This window comes from Corvus hawaiiensis, chromosome 30 (assembly GCF_020740725.1).
Source record: "Corvus hawaiiensis isolate bCorHaw1 chromosome 30, bCorHaw1.pri.cur, whole genome shotgun sequence".
NCBI lineage: Eukaryota > Metazoa > Chordata > Aves > Passeriformes > Corvidae > Corvus > Corvus hawaiiensis.
In genome coordinates, this window is record NC_063242.1 from 12,914,364 (window position 1) to 12,930,673 (window position 16,310).

Genomic DNA, 16,310 nt, shown 5'->3' on the forward strand with positions numbered 1-16,310 from the left:
ATATATTGTTATTTAGCATACCTGGTATTTTCATTATATTCATAAATTTGAACCTTAGCCAGTATATTTGGACTGTTGTCATCACTTCCTACAGCTATCATTGGAGAATGTGCTCGAGAGCTAAAAGGTGAAAACAAATACTGTTGTATTTACAAAAGATCCTACAGAAAGTACAACAAGCCATTTTTAAAATTTCAAATACATTATCTATATAGGAAACAAAACACTACAAAATATCACAAGAAAAAAATCACAAAGAAACAGGAATTAAATGCTATTCACAGTTACCACTATCTTCACTCTGTTGTTTAGAAAGCCCACTTTATACACTCACTAAGCTGAAATCATTAGGCAACATTATTTAGCAATTCAATATGATGTTCCCAGAGAGAAGAATTGACTTTCCATAATAGACTGCATCTGTAGTCTAGTATTTGCCACAACTTTCATGGCAGATTCTGCATTCTTTGCAGTGCTTTTAATGATTGATTTAGTGATATTTCATTCAGGTTTTGGAAGACAAATCACATAAGCTAAATGTAGATCAATTCTAGGTTTTAAATCAAATTTTATCCTATCCCATGCATTGAAGTGAATGCCTGTACTCTAAACCTTCAGCACAGACTACTGTTAATGAATAGAATAGTAACTGGATCAGCAGGACACAGCATTAGGTCTACAGGGAAAGCCATTAAGTGCTTCTGCACAAACAGAACTCAAAGCAGTTCAGCCTTGAATGATTTTTCTCTTCCTGTTACAGTCATAAAGCAAACCCTACATTTTAATAACATACCTTGAAGGATTCCAAGAAATACAACTGCAGCTTAGCTTACATGAGATTTCATGCTGTAGTGACCACTGGCTGAGATTCATCACATCTGGAGCTTCATAGATCCTTACAACTCCATCTGCTGAACAGGTTGCTAACATAAGACCCATGTGCTTGGGAGCAAACTTCACATCTGTAACTGATGTCCTGCTGTCTACTAGAGTGGTCCTCTTGACCTGCAAAGAAATTTCCATCAGAAATTTATTCCTGCAGAAGGCTAATCAAAGTCTGACAACACCATTTCATAGGATTGCTTACATCTTCCACCAAAAAATTCCCCCCCCCCCCAAACTTTTCTATTGTTTGAAAGATGAGCAAGAACAGTCAGTGTTGTTTTGAATTATCTCTTGTCAAAGAAAAACCCCACAACTGTAATTCTACTGTAGATGGAAATTCATGTCTTCAAGTTTTTTGCCAGGGAACATCTTATTATGAAATAGTGATAATAAGTGACACTAACTGTCCTGAATGTGCTATTTAGCTGTTTTTCTTAAATGTTTTAAAAATACTTACTTTGTGTTGAAATTAACAAATTGCCACGAATGAACAAAACATAGCCAAAATCAGGAACTTTACAGCAACAGAAAAGAAGTCTCACCCAGTGACTCTGCCCTCGGAGTTTATCATTTGACTCTCCCACTATTTCTTCCCATACAGCTGCTGTTCTATCAAACGAGCAGGAAGCCAGGACCTGCCCAAATTCAGGATGGGCCCATGTCACACGCCACACGGATCCACTATGTGTCTGCAAGATAACATCGAAACACTGTAGAGAAGCATACTTCCCACGTTCATGGGACGCTGTATTTTCATTACTTTCTGCAGAAGAGGATTCTAGGAAGTAGTAACACTGCTCCTTTGAAACCTATGTTCTTTTATACAAAGTTACATAGCAGCTTTGTAGCTGCAGTTCTTTATTCGAACCAGCACTGCAAAGTTTTGTTGCTATTAGTGTTTAAAAGGCAATTATTACAAGTGTATTTCAAGGCATTATTTATTACTACTTCAAGTTCCAAACTATGATTCTGCCTTGATGCAAAAAGTATAGCTTTGTTGTCAATCAAATTTCAGCCACTACCATGCTCACTTCTAGCTCGCTGTACTTTTCAAAAGCACTTGCAGAGCATTACTAATCTTCTTTTTAATATGAAGCTCCTCTTTCACACCTAGTCAACATTCCTTTCTTACAGAATGGGAATTCAAAAGCTTCCCTTGCATTTCCATTTACAGGCATGAATGCATTGTGGTCCTATTAAATATAAGTTTAAGAAGAATTCAGAAGCTGAATGCACTAATTATCCAGATGAAGCAGAGTCTCTACATGACACAGTTCTCAGAAAAGTTTTGGAGAACAGAAAACAGAGGTCGGATGCTGTAACACTAATAGCCAAACGTCTTCCTTTTAATTTTTGCCACCTTTTATTTTTTTTAAGTCTTACTATATGCAAAAGGAAATATTCAATTAAAAATTAAGGTACTGTTTTCAACTCCCTAAACACCAGCCACTGATATGTTTACTGATACCAAAGTCTGCCAACATAAGTATTAACAAGAGCAGACTGCATATTAGCCTCTGCTTTAAATGAGAGGCACTAGAGATGTTCTATAAAAGCAAAGAAAAAGTATTTCACACAAAACATACAGAATCTACATCAAACCAAAAGCATTTCTACTCTAAAATTCAGCCAAAATGAAGCATGTTTCTTCAAAAACAAAGGAGAAATTATGGTTACGTCTGTGTAATTTTTACAAATACAAACCTTCCAGCTGGCGGTGCAATGCCAATCTCCATTTTCACTTTTGTCCCAGACCTGTTGAGAAATCAAAATACAATCATACAATTTGTAAATAAAGCTTACTGAGTAGTACATTAAAGACACAGCCATTCATATATATACATATATATAAAATAAAAATAAAAAATATACACACACCCCCCACTAAACATTTTCATCTAGGACACTGTACCTGGTTCAGTAAAAAATTGCACTTCACTCAACCTTGAAAATATGCCTATTACAAGTAGGGAGAAGAGGCCCTGCCTGCAAAATTCACTATTGTTTGACTTGATCTCTTTTTAAACAGTAAATTACATAGATGAGAAATTATTACAATTCCCAATACTTCAATCATTTTGTTCCAAGACTACACTATTCTGTTTCATTCTAGAGGCCCCAGCATCCCCACATGCTCAGCTCTGGTTGCAAAACCCTAATGCAGCTCCCAGCACTCACCCCAAAAGCAGAGCAGGACAGCAAAATAGACATCAGGGTAGTGGGGGAACAGATCTTGTTTCTCTTTGAGATTTCTGCCTTGATTTTTAGCCATATGCAAGTCACTGAACCTTCCCCTCTCTTGATTTCCCAAACATCTTCATATTTATGACTTTTTTACTGAAAAATTATGTAGAAAGTCATGAACATAACCAAACAAAAGACACCATCTGACATCCACTCCTGTTTGTCACTCGTTCATTTTAAAGCTTTACTGAGTCACCTCACTTCTGCCACTCAGGACCTCTAGTACAACCTGGGTCATGTTGTCCCTCTGGTTGGAGGAAAACTTCTGAACAATCTCTTAAAGGATTCAGTTATGATTGGAAAGTAACATCACACTGCTGAAGACCGTAGTTTCTGTGTTCAACCTACCTCCTGGTATCTTTTTTAAGAACTGCAAACTCTAGGTAGTGAGTCCAAACCAGAGTTCCCCATGGCTTTGGCCTACTTTCTGGGGGGACCGTTTTATTGTGGCTGGTTATTTGCTTTTTAGTCTGTGGTCAGGGAGAAGAGGCTGCTCTCCCTTGTTCTTAAGCCTAATATACATATGACACAGCTTTCTACCAAAAAACCGACTTTCTCAACCATTTATCTGGACTTAATAAAAACCATGACTGCTCTCTGCAAATTACATTTCTTAAAACTATCCACCTGACTCCTGAATTTTTGTCCATCCTCTCACTATGCACAAGAAAGAGGAAAAGCAATCAACTTTTCGTTCAAGTAAATGCAAAGTGATACTTTATTTCCTCTAAAGGAATGTAAAAATTAATGCTTCTAGTATTTTACACTTTCCCTAAGCTGCCAGAGCACACACAGAACGGTCCGGCTTTTTGCTTACTGGCACTTCAACAGCAGCTTTTTCCCATAATAAACACAGATTACTGGCACTACGCTACGAAACAGTAGTTTCATTCGTAAATATTCTTTAACAAATACAGATTTTCAGCTGAATAAACAAAACAAGCTGCAGGCAGAGCAGTCGGTAATGTTTTTCCTGCTGCAGCAATAGGTGGGAAGCGGAGTTCCCGTGTTTACACGCGTTCGCGCACACACAAACACAACGCGCATTATGTGCCAAAGCCTCCCGCCCCCACGTTCCGACACGGCACCGGGACCTCCCGCGGAACGAGCCCGAGGCGGCGCCCTGGCCCGGCCCGACCGGACCCGCAGCCCGGTAGGCCGCGCACGGCCGGTGCCGCGCCACTCGCCCAGCACCAGGCCCGGCGGCTCCCCGCTCACCTTGACGCTCTGGTCGCTGGAGCAGGTGGCCATGCGGCGCCCGTGGAAGTCGAAGGACACATCGTGGATGAGGTCGCGGTGATCCGCTGCGATGCTGCGCGCCACGAACATCCCGCCGCGGCCGCCACACGCGCGCGCGCCTCACGCGGCGGGGCGGGGGCGGGGCGGGGCCGCGGCCGCGCGCGCAGCCGCCAGAGCCCGCCGCGCTCGCGGGGGCTGCTCCGCGCGTGCGCGCTCCTTCCCGCCGCCGGGAAACGGGGGAAGGGCGGGGGCACGGGCGGGACCGGACGGGACGGGACGGGAGTGGGCAGAGTCGGCCGCCGGGGGTCGGGGCAGTGCGTCCGTGCGCGGGAAGTTACCCTGCCGCCGCGTCCGACTGCGACATATACCTTCCCTTTACGAGAGGACGTAACCTCAAGCTGCACCAGGGGAGGTTTAGGTTGGACATGAGGAGGAATTTCTTCTCAGGAAAAGTGATTAGATATTGAAATGGGCTGCCCAGAGGAATGGTGGAGTCACCGTCTCTGGAGGTCTTTAAGGAAGGATTAATGGACGTGGCACTTGGTGCCGTGGTCTGATTGCCGTGGTCTGGTTGCCGTGGTGGTGTTCTGTCACAGTTTGGACTCGAAGATCTCGGAGGTCTTTTCCAGCCGAACTGGTTCTGGGATTCCGCGTGGCTGCCAGCCCGGGGCGTGCGGGCCGCTCCACGCTCGGGCTGTGCCCACAGCGCCCTGCGTGCGGCGCTCTCGGAGCGCGCCGAAATCGCATTCCATAGCGGATCCGAAAAGCTGAGGAGCTCGCAGTGATAATGCAGATCAATAAACGAACACTTAACGCGGCGCTGTGTGATGTAGTGCATTTGCTTCGTTAATGATTCGCTGTATTAATGAGCTCTGTCAGATGAGCCCTATGGTGCGAAAAAATGTGAGATGTGCTTCTGTGTCGGGGAAAGGCTTGGGAGGATGAAGTGCGTGACCGACAGTGCAGGCGGGGGAGGAATCCGCGGACAGGTTGGAAACTCCTATGAGGAAAGGCTGGGAGAATTTGGATTGTTCAGCCTGGAAGAGAGATGGCTTAGGGGTGACCTAATTGTGGCCTTCCAGTACCTGAAGGGAGCCTACAAGAAAGATGGAGAGACACTTTTTATAAAGGCGTGTAGTGACAGAACAAGAGGGAATGGATTCAAACTGAGAATAGGTTTAGATTGGGTAGTAGGAATAAATTTTTTACTATGAGGCTGGTGAGGCACTGGAACAGGTTGCCCAGGGAACCTGTAGATTCCCCATCCCTGGAAGTGTTCCAGACCAGGCTGGATGGGGCTTTGAACAACCGGGTCTAGGAAAGATGTCCCTGTCCATGGCAGGGGAGTTGGAACTAGATGGTCTTTAAGGTCCTTTCCAGCCCAGGCTATCCAATGATTCTAAGTGAGACAAGGGGGGTGTTGGGTAAGATCCAGATTATGAAATAGAAGAGGCAGAACAGAGCCTGGCATGTGATAGAAAACACGTCAGGATAGACTGAGCTCTGGGCGGGAGCTCTAGACCAGTGATGACTGGTCTGTAGTCAGAGGGCTGTGCAAAATAAATTAACCACAGCAGCTGGAGACTCTTGAGGGCTCAATACTCTCACCCCTGATTTACCACCTTCCAGGGAGCTCCTCACTAAAAGAAGCACTTTCTTCCAGTTTGTGTCCTGCAGTATCAGCTCGGATCATGCAGCTCACAGTGCCAGTATTTTTTCAATACCATTAATTTGTTGTGTCACTGAGCACAAGATCGTTACAGCATCTTGTTTTTAAGGAATGTTTCATCTGTAAGCTGTGTTAACTTACTAAGTATTCCGAAGATAACTACAATAGCTGATAAGTGTTAACAAAGAGAAAATAATTCATGCACTGTATTCCAAATAGCAATAATGCAGTCAGTAGATTCAAGAGAAAAAAAAAAAATAATAAGCTTATGATCATGGTAATAAACATCAAAATCAAATACACTTGTACTTAACTGGTTTATATTTCAGGTCCAAAACAGTACTGAAGTCATCAGAACACCTTCAGTGCCTTATAGCTATGATCCCATTTCCCAATCATGTATTAAGCAAAAAGGGAAAAGGATGAAGTTCCCTGAAACCCGATATATTCAAATTCTATGGATTCAAGTCAGATTCAGACTTTTCTAGAAGATTTTTGGTACCTGCAGCTTTAACGGAAAATTTGTTATAACATTTTCAAAAAGGCTTTTGCTTCTCACCACCTCATTTAAAATTTTCATGTTCATGGTAATGAGGAGTCAAATTCTGTTCACTTGGTAAATAGAATTTGTTCAGCGATTTGTCCAAATTCTTCACAGAATTATAAAGAAACTGTTAACTGCTTGTGAAATAAACCTGACAGTTCGACATTTAATGCATTTAATTTTGCAAACTGTAAACTACATTCAGTAGGGACTGATGGAGGTGCTGTTATCACATGCCAGAGGGATCCCTTCACTCTTTCTGCATAACCTGCATGCATAATACGCAAGTATTTAGCACCCTAATGCATGTGTTTCATTGATAGGCCTTATTTTCAGAGTAGATATGGTGGTACCAAATGTGATAAGGAATTACAATAGATAAAAAATAATAGATTGAGATAAATTGCAACAAACTTGGATTTGAAGGGACACCATGGCTTTAAAATGCTAGGATTCGATTATTTTAGTGATACTGGGTAAGGAAAAGTTAACAGGTTGAAAAATATTTTTTTCCCAAGTACAGCAAATATGATTAAAAATGTTTTCAATTACAGAGGATTGAAAATGTGGAAGAATTTAGAAGACAAATCACCGGCTGGTTTTACATTCTTGTCCAAGTTGGCCAATGATAGTTTTAAAATTACATTTTTTAAATACGACAGAGCTGAACCTCAGTGGAGAACAACAGCTGGAGCTGAAAAGAGGAATTTGCAAGAAAACTGTCAAGAAAATTTAGAAATCTAAGCTTTACCTGTTTACATTAGTGGAAAAATTAAGCTGGCATTTGTAAATAAGAGAAAACTTGCAAAGCATTTTAAAATATGAGGAGCTAATGAAAGGAAGAGGTAAGTATTTTCTCATTTCTGAAGATGAACTGGTATTGCACAATTCCTCTCCAAGAGAACCTCACTCTGGGCTCTAGGGCTATAGTACAAATACCCATTTTTTCTACCTGCAATCACATGCAATCACTTTGGAAGTTGAAATTTCAGTATTTTCTAAATAATAGCTACAATTTAAGTAATACAATAGGAAAAGCAAGCAAATGTGAGTATTTGTGATGGTTCCTGTGCTGTAATTAGAGCGGAGGTAAGATTTTCATGCTATTCTTATACGTAAGAAAAAAAAAACAAACAAGAAAAAGGCAAAAAAATGCCCCCAACAAATAATAGTAATGCATGTATTTAGATTGCTAAGGAGGAAGATTGGTTTTTAACCTTTCAGCATAATTAGGGACATGTGTACTTTGAAACTTCAGTTATTGCTTCATTCAAACAGCTGGAGAGACAGTGCCTAATAAAAACATTAAAACTGACTTATAAGTTCTTTAGTTTGTGGCAGCGTATCTGAATGGTTGATTTTTTCAGCTATTTTGGGGAAATGTCTTTTACTGTAAACCACTGACTAGGTTTATAAAAAATTGCATTTTTTTTTCAGAACAATTGTTTCCAGTCAGTGATTCAGCTGTCAAAACCCAATTCTTTTGCAATTTTAGTAATGTAATGATTTTGTTGAGACTTGAGGATGTTACAACTAGCAAATGAATATTTTTCACCTGCTGAAGTATAGTTTATTTCTTCAGCCAGTAATATCAGTATAATTGGAGCAGGACAAAATTGTCAGATTCACAAATAATTGGCATCAATCATTTTCATTTGAACAATATATAAATATGTGTGTCACAAATGCATATTTTGACCTAAAGTGTTTGTTTTCTCTGACAAGAAACAAAAATTGTACACTTCAAGTCAAGATTAGGCTTTATTTCTAACATTTTAGTTTGGTCAGTAGGCAAAAAAATAAAAAAACAACCAAACACCAGGAATTTTTTTTTTATACATGTACATATACACAATTATTTGTCCATTTTTAAATACAACCAGCCCCTGACCTCATTCCCTAGATTCAAAGCAAGTTATGTCGGTTTAGATTTATTTAGAAACTGGGTCCAAAATCTTCACTTACTTAAAAAAATCCAGGAAACGTGGGTGATTGTCATCCCAGAATCTTAGTTTACTGTGGTGTCTGGTTTCAGTCAGTACCGAGGAATGAGATAAATACATTTACCTCATGTAGACAATTGTATCAGGTTTTTTTTGTTAGTAGAAAGACTGCCACAGAATGGACATTCAATAGAGGAACCACTTCGTAGTGAAACATCATAATTAGCAAAGGGATGAGAGGACAAGATACAGCTTTTGTTAAGGCAAACAGTCATTAAATAGACAGCCAATTAGGATGGAAGGCATCCAGTCTGATGAAGAGTCATTCACATTTTCTGGGAAATAAAACAACAACTGTTTAAATTCTTTTAAATGGCCAGAATATCTCCTGCATTAAAAGTAAGACAAAATTTGTTGAGTAAGATCGAATATCTCTGGACCTCTTCAGGAAGATTTCAAATGTTACTAAAGAATTGGCTATAAAAGCTAACACACTACATCAAAAGAGGGATTTTCCAGTGATGTAACATGAACACAAGATATCTTGAACCACAGAAGTCTTGACATCTGGGGTAGTATGGTAAATCAGATGGAAATAATATGAATAGTATGTGAGCGCTTTCCTTTTGCTTCGTCACTCAGGTCTAATATAAACCTTTGCTATGAATAAATACTTCAATTTCTTTTTATCTTAATCTAGGTGAAATTAATAACAAATTCAAGACTGCCTAGGAGACATTCCCCTTTGAATGGTGTAACAAATCCAGAAAGCAAGGCACTGAGTGCTGAAAAGTGCAGCAGCTCCCTGCTGCACTTCCAGAGTAACCAGAGGTTTGTAAAGTTGGTTCACAATGGGCCAATTCCCACTGCACAGCAGTGGTTGGCAGCCACCATGGCCAGGTCAGGGGGCTACAAGCATCTGCTGCTGATGGTAACCAGAACACTCCGTGTCACATAGCAAGATAACGGGAAGTATGCTGGAACTCACAGAAAACACAGGAAGTTTGCAGTTTCCAGTTAACTGAGCCGTGAATTAGGATTCAACTACCAGCTAACCTTGGAGACTTCCTCTAACAGCTGAATAGTAAGGAAAAACATTCTGTTTGTGGTGATGGTGTGCATGAGGTGGAAAAGACAGTCGTATTTTAACATTACCATTTGCATAATGATGTGCAGAGGAAGATCACACAGAGCTATAACAATCCTGATACATATTTTTTAACATTTTGATTCAATATTATATATTGATTAAATTAAATTGAACCACTGCATAGAAGAAGAAATAAAAGCATCTATAATAAGGTTAGTTTTTCACTTTCGATGCAGTAGGCCAATTTTGTTCTCAAATGGACTGTATAAAACTGCATAACTTAATTTATTTCTGCTGGAAGTCCAGTCAGTGTAAGTGTATTAGCATTGGTAGAGATATTCTCATTCAAAATGACTATAACTGGCATTGCTTTGAATTAAAAGAAATACAGTTAGTACTTTCCTTTTCTCCCTTTTGACTATCTTCTTTAAGTAAAAGATGCTTTTGCCAGTAGAGAGAGATTTTATAAAATGCAAAGTCCTACCAAAAAGAAAGTAAAAAATGAACTGTACTCATTAAGGATGTTTGTATCAGCATGGGATAGAGGGGGAGGAAGCCTGCTTTTAATGGCTACGACTGTTACATGCTTCAGCCATGTCTGCACTAGAAGCTGGTCTGTTACAGACAATCATGGATTATCATGCCAACAGCAAACAGCTTTCAGCAGAGTTAAAGGTTCCATTCCTGACAACCTTTTAAAAATATTATTTTTGGCAAGGAAGACCTGCCTGACCCTGTGAAATCCAGACAACTTTCTGTACCATGTTTTCCTTAATTTAAAAACTGGCTTCACAACAATTCATATTATTTCACAGGGAGTAAAATGATATCTATTATTATATATCCTGGATTAAGGCACTGTAGAAATATGAAGTGATATTATTGAGCAATTAGATACAGGGGGAAAAAATTTCTGGTAAACCCAGTCATTTAGGAGATGGCTTAGATTTGAGAATCTGAGGCTTAAAACTTGGAAAGAGTTTGAAAATGTTAGCAAGTGGTCTTGTATGTGTAACACAGAGTGTCATAGAAACTGGAAATCTAAAGGTGGATGTTTCAGAGGAAAGCATGCTTAATCACAGCAGTGTGTGAAAGATGTGGGATGAATTCCTGTTCAGGAAAAAGAATACCAGCAATTACTGTTATGAAGAGTAAGACAAATTAAGGGGATCACTCACCAGGCATGACTGGCCAATCATGGCAAGAAATAAATAGCAAAATTTTATTTTGTGGGCAAAAATGAGGGTAAAGCCCCAAGCCTTTATGTGAGTAACCTGAGAATAAATTAGGCACTTAAAGAAAGCAGAACGGTGAACCTTTATGTGTCACTCTGCTTTGTTGCTGCTGCAATCAGTGTTCCACTTACAACCTGTTACTGTTTATTTTGCTAGGAACTCAATAGAATGTCCCAAACTGGATTTAAAACTTAGTGTTTTATCTAAAAAGAAGAAGAAAAAAAGACTATTACAAAGATGCAAGAAAAAAAGATAAGCTCCAACTCTGTGAAATTATGTTTTACCACATAATGTAAGAAAGAGTAGAGGAAGACAAAATAGGCAAAATAATAACTATTAGAAATGACAGTTGAGCAAAACAGTTACCCGGTTATGATCAAGTATAGCTGTGGCAGCATATAAAGTTGAGATAAGGAGAAACAGCAGTGATGTTATATATAAGTAAGTGGTTTGTGGATGGGAAACTATTCTGAGTCGTATGAATGTGCAAAGAAATGTAAGGGAAAATTGGAATGACAAGTTGACAAGCAACATAACTGACAGCTAGAGAGGGAATACTGATGGCTTCCTAACAGATGAATATGAAGGTTGATCTCAGATGGTATAATTACATCAGAGCTATCTTTAAACTAGTGAGCTTAAGTTGGGAAATAGAAACAGCTTGTAGGAGAAAAAGTAGAAAATAGCTGGCACTGAGAGTTTTCACAGTAAGAACAGACAGAAAAGTCTAAACTTAGCAGCGGTGGCTTTCCTTCATCTGTTTTGGAGTGTGGAAAGAAACATCAGAACTAGAAGACAGGGTATAAATGCTGACAAAGTTACCAGTTAAATCATTTTTGCCGACTACAATTATGATAGAATATCAAAAGCATTATTATAGCTGTTGCTAACAGAAAGGTTGTGTATGCTTTTTTATAAGGTAAGGAAGTCTTTAATGCCTTTACTGTTGGATGGTAACACAAATCTTTCACTACCTTATAAAAATATTTCACTGCACCACCAGTTACCACAGTAATATTTAGTGATCTGGACGGTGGGGTCAGGCAGGGTTTGGTGAACTGTGTTTGAAGAAGGACTTCTGCCTTCTAGATTCCATAGCCTCTCAGTGACCTCACAGATGAGCCAACTCCCATTTCCTTCAGCAGTTTGCTCATGGAGGGGAGAGCAGTGCTGAGGGAAGGAGCATGTGCTGCAGCCTTTCCTCTTCAGCCTCTCACCATGGATGGAGCTGCAGGATGGCAGTCCTCCTGCTCTGTGGGGACAGAGGCAGAGGCACAGCCGTGGTGGGCCACAGAAAGCAGGGCTGTGCCACGGCACACATGCTACTGTTTGATGCCAGATATGCACCATGATGCCATCCATTCCAAATGCAACTTAATTTCATTTACCACAACTGTATCTTTAGATTATTTTTTCCTTCATTTGGAGTTTTTCTTTCTCGCATATTTGAAGTGAGCATACAACTTGATGTGATCTGCTTAATAGATTGGAAAATTTCAAGTGGTTTGTTCCTGGAGCTGACTCAAGGCTTCTCCATGTACAGAAAAATTTGAATTTTGTAGCAGTACTAGAGTCTATACAAAAGAACATGGACGTTGTAGAAGGTGGATGTGCATGAATAAGAGCATGGAGGAAAGAGGAGAGGGAGGTGCAGGGAGGTCCATTGTCAAGACCATTCAGTGAGGTTTGGGATGATCAGGAGCAGAATTAAGACACCTACTTCATCAATTACTGGATCCCAGCCCTCTAGTCTCCAGTTTCAGAAGATTGTTCCTCTCCTTGCCCACACTCCTTACCTCTCAAGCAGCAAACATCTCGTAATTTACACCTCCTCCACTGCTGCCAGGGCTCAGCTGCTCTGGCAAAGGAAGGGGCAGAAATAGGACTGAGTCAGAAGGTCAGGTTTGCTAGTGTCGCTGATGCATACTCACTCTTCGAGTGAGTATAAAACACGCACACATACAATGTAACACATATGTCCTTACAGTATAAAAGTATAAATTACTTAGGCTGAGAGAGTTTGCTGTCAGAAGGTAGAGATCAGTTGCTCACACGATACGAACAGCTCAAATGCATGGTCTTCCTATCCACAGGAGAAAGGCCTTGACAGAGGAAAGAGCAGAACTTGGTTGCTCTTTACTGGGGCCATTGTGCCACCCTGAATATCTGCATCCATAGGCAACCTGCTTACATTGCCTATACCTGCAGCTGGCCCTACTGTTGTGTGTTCAAATAAAATAAAAAGTCTAAAGTTAAAATGGAAACCTCAGCAATAAATGTCTTCAAGAATTTCTTTTTCGTTTGGAAAAAGAAGAATAAAGATTTATATTAGAGCATAAAATCTAAAGGTTTGTCTGATACCGGTCTGAATTTATAGTGCAGCAGAGCTGGTACAATGCAGTTTGAAGAATGATAACAACACGGTGAAGTATTTACTATGGAAGTAACTTGTTTATTACTCATTACAGGATCAATACTTTTGTTGTTGTTAAGTGTAACAAACATGCTTCATTAAAATGCTATTTAGCTATAACAGGCTAAAGAGCTTTTGAAATTAGTGTTTTAGGAAAACCACATATTCCCCAAACACAACAGGATTACCCATTCTAAAAAAAAATTGCTTAAGCAGCTGTTCAGGAACATTAACATATCTTTGCTACAAGCAGAGCAGCTTAACAAACTCAGGCTCCATCCCAAAACCAGCCTTATAGTTCTGTCTTTCCGCAAAACAATAATCCTTGGAGCCATTTTCATGTATCTAAAAGTAGGTGCATTAGAAATAAGGACCTATTATGTGCTCTGGAGGTAACAGGGCAAGTGGCTCAGGCAGCTTCAGACTTCAAGGAATATTTCTGAAAGGGCATACCCAAGATTTTCAAACTGTTAGGTGATATTTCAGTCTCTTCTTATGGAGAATAGACCCTGTCTATTCTGTCTCTCCATCTCAGATTTCAAACTAAATTTCCACAAGGTGTATGGGGAGATTATGTTATAGATTTGGAATCACCTATTTAGGAATGTAATCTGCTATATATAGTTTATATATAATCATTGTGAGGCATACCAAGACAGAGTAAATTTAACTAAGGAACAGTCTGGGGACATAGTCCAGATAATATATATCAGCATATATTAAATGGGCAGTGCTAGAGTAATTTTCTGCTTTGACCTCCATTAGGAGAAGCTAAACTTATCTTTCTAGGGAGGCTTCAGACTCCAGTAGAGAGAGCACCAAACAGCTCCCTAGAGATGTGCTAAGCACTCCTCCTCCCTCTGACATTTCTAAAAGGAAATGTGATGAATTTATTCTGACAATAATTATAGTTCATTGTTTCCAAAGCATTTGAAACATCTGGATTAAGAACATGTAATGAAATCCCAGACAAGATTCCAGGGGAAGCAGACTTGAATTTCTGGAAGACACATGACTACAAAAGCTAATTTGCTATTCACTGGAAATTTTGAAAATGTTTTGTTGTGCTCACTTAAGGCTTCTCCTCTGCCTGTGAAATTCTCGCTAACAAAAATGCTACCTTACTGTCAGATGTGAGGGTGACTCCCTTTAAAGAGAAAATGTACTGTGCCTTCATACTAATCACCACCCACTTTATTCATCTTATATCTCAACTCAGCAATGCTGTTAGATCAGAATCATAACAAGGAGAAATTCCCAACAGGAACTGCTGATGAGGACAGATTACTCAAGGGAATCATTAGATGCAGTAAAGAATTTACATTATTTTAAACTGTTACTGTGTAGACTGTGTGGTCATAGTTTACATTAACATATTTTCAATTAAATTATTTCTAACTCTTGAAATTTCAAGATCTGTTGCAAGAGAAGAATCAAGTCTGCATGTTGTTAAATCTCTTTTCTACAGACTTGTACAAATTGGCATGGTTAGTTGGCCTTACAGGAATAAGAGATGTTTGTGTTGTGATAGATATTTAAACTGAAAACTCAAGGCACATGCCAAAGCAAACACAGCCCAAAGTTGAGAGAGCATCCACCATATGAACATGCTGAAAAGAGCACTTGAGTATTTTAAGAAATGTTCACGTCATGCCTTAGGATTAATGGCACTTTGAACATTCCCACGCAGTTCTATTATGGAGGCCTATTAGCAACTGCTGTACAGGGGATGCTCCTTTTAACCAAGGTCAGATAAGTGACACTAATTGCCAGCAACTGCTTTCTGCCCAAGGTAAGCCATTGCTATGTTGGGGAGGAAACAATGTATGCCTAAAAGACATAATTCCTACCCACGCAGCTTATTCAACATTTCCCCTACCATTACACCTTTGAACAAGCTGAAATAGAATGATTTCAGATGTGTGTATCTTTGCTTATGTACCGCTAAGTGCTGAGCATCTCTTTTGAGCCCCTGCCCTTGAGTTATCTGAAATACAAAGAAAATACACAGTACATTTAAGTGCTCTGTGGGAGGACAGCAGGAGCAGATGATATTTATATACACAAGTATTATGCACAGAGTATAAGGACTCAAATGGAACACTGAACAGTGCACAGAGACTACTTAGCCACCATCTGCTGACTTGCACAGATTAGTGAAAGCAAAACTGTTATTTCCATTTTTCCCCCGATAATGCTATATTCTGATATTGAAAGAAGTAAACTTCCAAGAGTTAGTCATGCAGTTATCTGCATGATCATTAAAAGTATCTACCTTACTTTTTACAGAAATATTTCTAAATTATCAAGAAAAATATAATTCAGCGCTTGGTAATGCTATCTAATTTAATTTGTATCGAATTGTGTTAGAATGGTATATGTAAAGGTATACAGCTAGGAAATTCCCATTAGAAAAACAATTGTATAAAATGCTGTGCATGTAAGTTTCCAGTTAGAGTAGCCAGAGGGCTACAACTTGCAGCATAGATTTCATTAATCTGATTAATTATCAGGCCTATTAATGACTCACTCCTCTGTGTGAGCAAAGCACCCCCACCTTCTTCCTCTCTCAGGAAAGTGAGAGGTAAAAAAAAAGAGAAGGGAAAGTTTCAATGTCACCCTGAAAGGCATATATATTTATGTTTTAGAAACATAATCCTTGCATTTTTTCATTGGAACCTCCAGTCCAAAGATATTCAGGATTTATTCCACTTGTTGTGGCAGAATTGTGTAAATTCAGTAGTAATATTGCACACTGTTGACGCATATTTGACAGCAGAATTAACTGTAATGACTGATGCAGTTCCCTCCTTCAGTTGTCTGCCTCATCCTGCTTTCCAAGGTTGCTGAAACTCTGGAAATTAGGTGAGAGCTATCCTTACCAGTTCTTCTGAGACAAAGAAATGCTGTCATCACATGATTTGTGATGTTCCCCAGAGAAAACCCTAGGACAAAGACCATGCATGTGGCAGAGTTTCACAAATAATACATCCCACTTCTCATTCACCATTGCTGCCAGCATATTATTCCTCATATGGCATTTACCAG

At 39.6% G+C, this 16,310-nt stretch overlaps 1 protein-coding gene across 1 annotated transcript in view; it reads right to left on the minus strand.

The window, feature by feature from the left end:
• The window catches only part of CEP192 (centrosomal protein 192), a 71,286-nt gene extending 66,777 nt beyond the window's left edge, over positions 1 to 4,509 (minus strand). The window contains exons 1-5 of the mRNA XM_048289166.1: positions 4,348 to 4,509; positions 2,590 to 2,640; positions 1,428 to 1,574; positions 794 to 1,005; positions 22 to 120 (exon numbers count right to left, since the gene is read on the minus strand). Of these exons, the coding sequence (XP_048145123.1) occupies positions 22 to 120; positions 794 to 1,005; positions 1,428 to 1,574; positions 2,590 to 2,640; positions 4,348 to 4,458 (620 nt within the window). The 5' untranslated portion in view covers positions 4,459 to 4,509. The remainder of the gene's footprint in view (positions 1 to 21; positions 121 to 793; positions 1,006 to 1,427; positions 1,575 to 2,589; positions 2,641 to 4,347) is intronic.
• Positions 4,510 to 16,310: the final 11,801 nt, after the last annotated feature.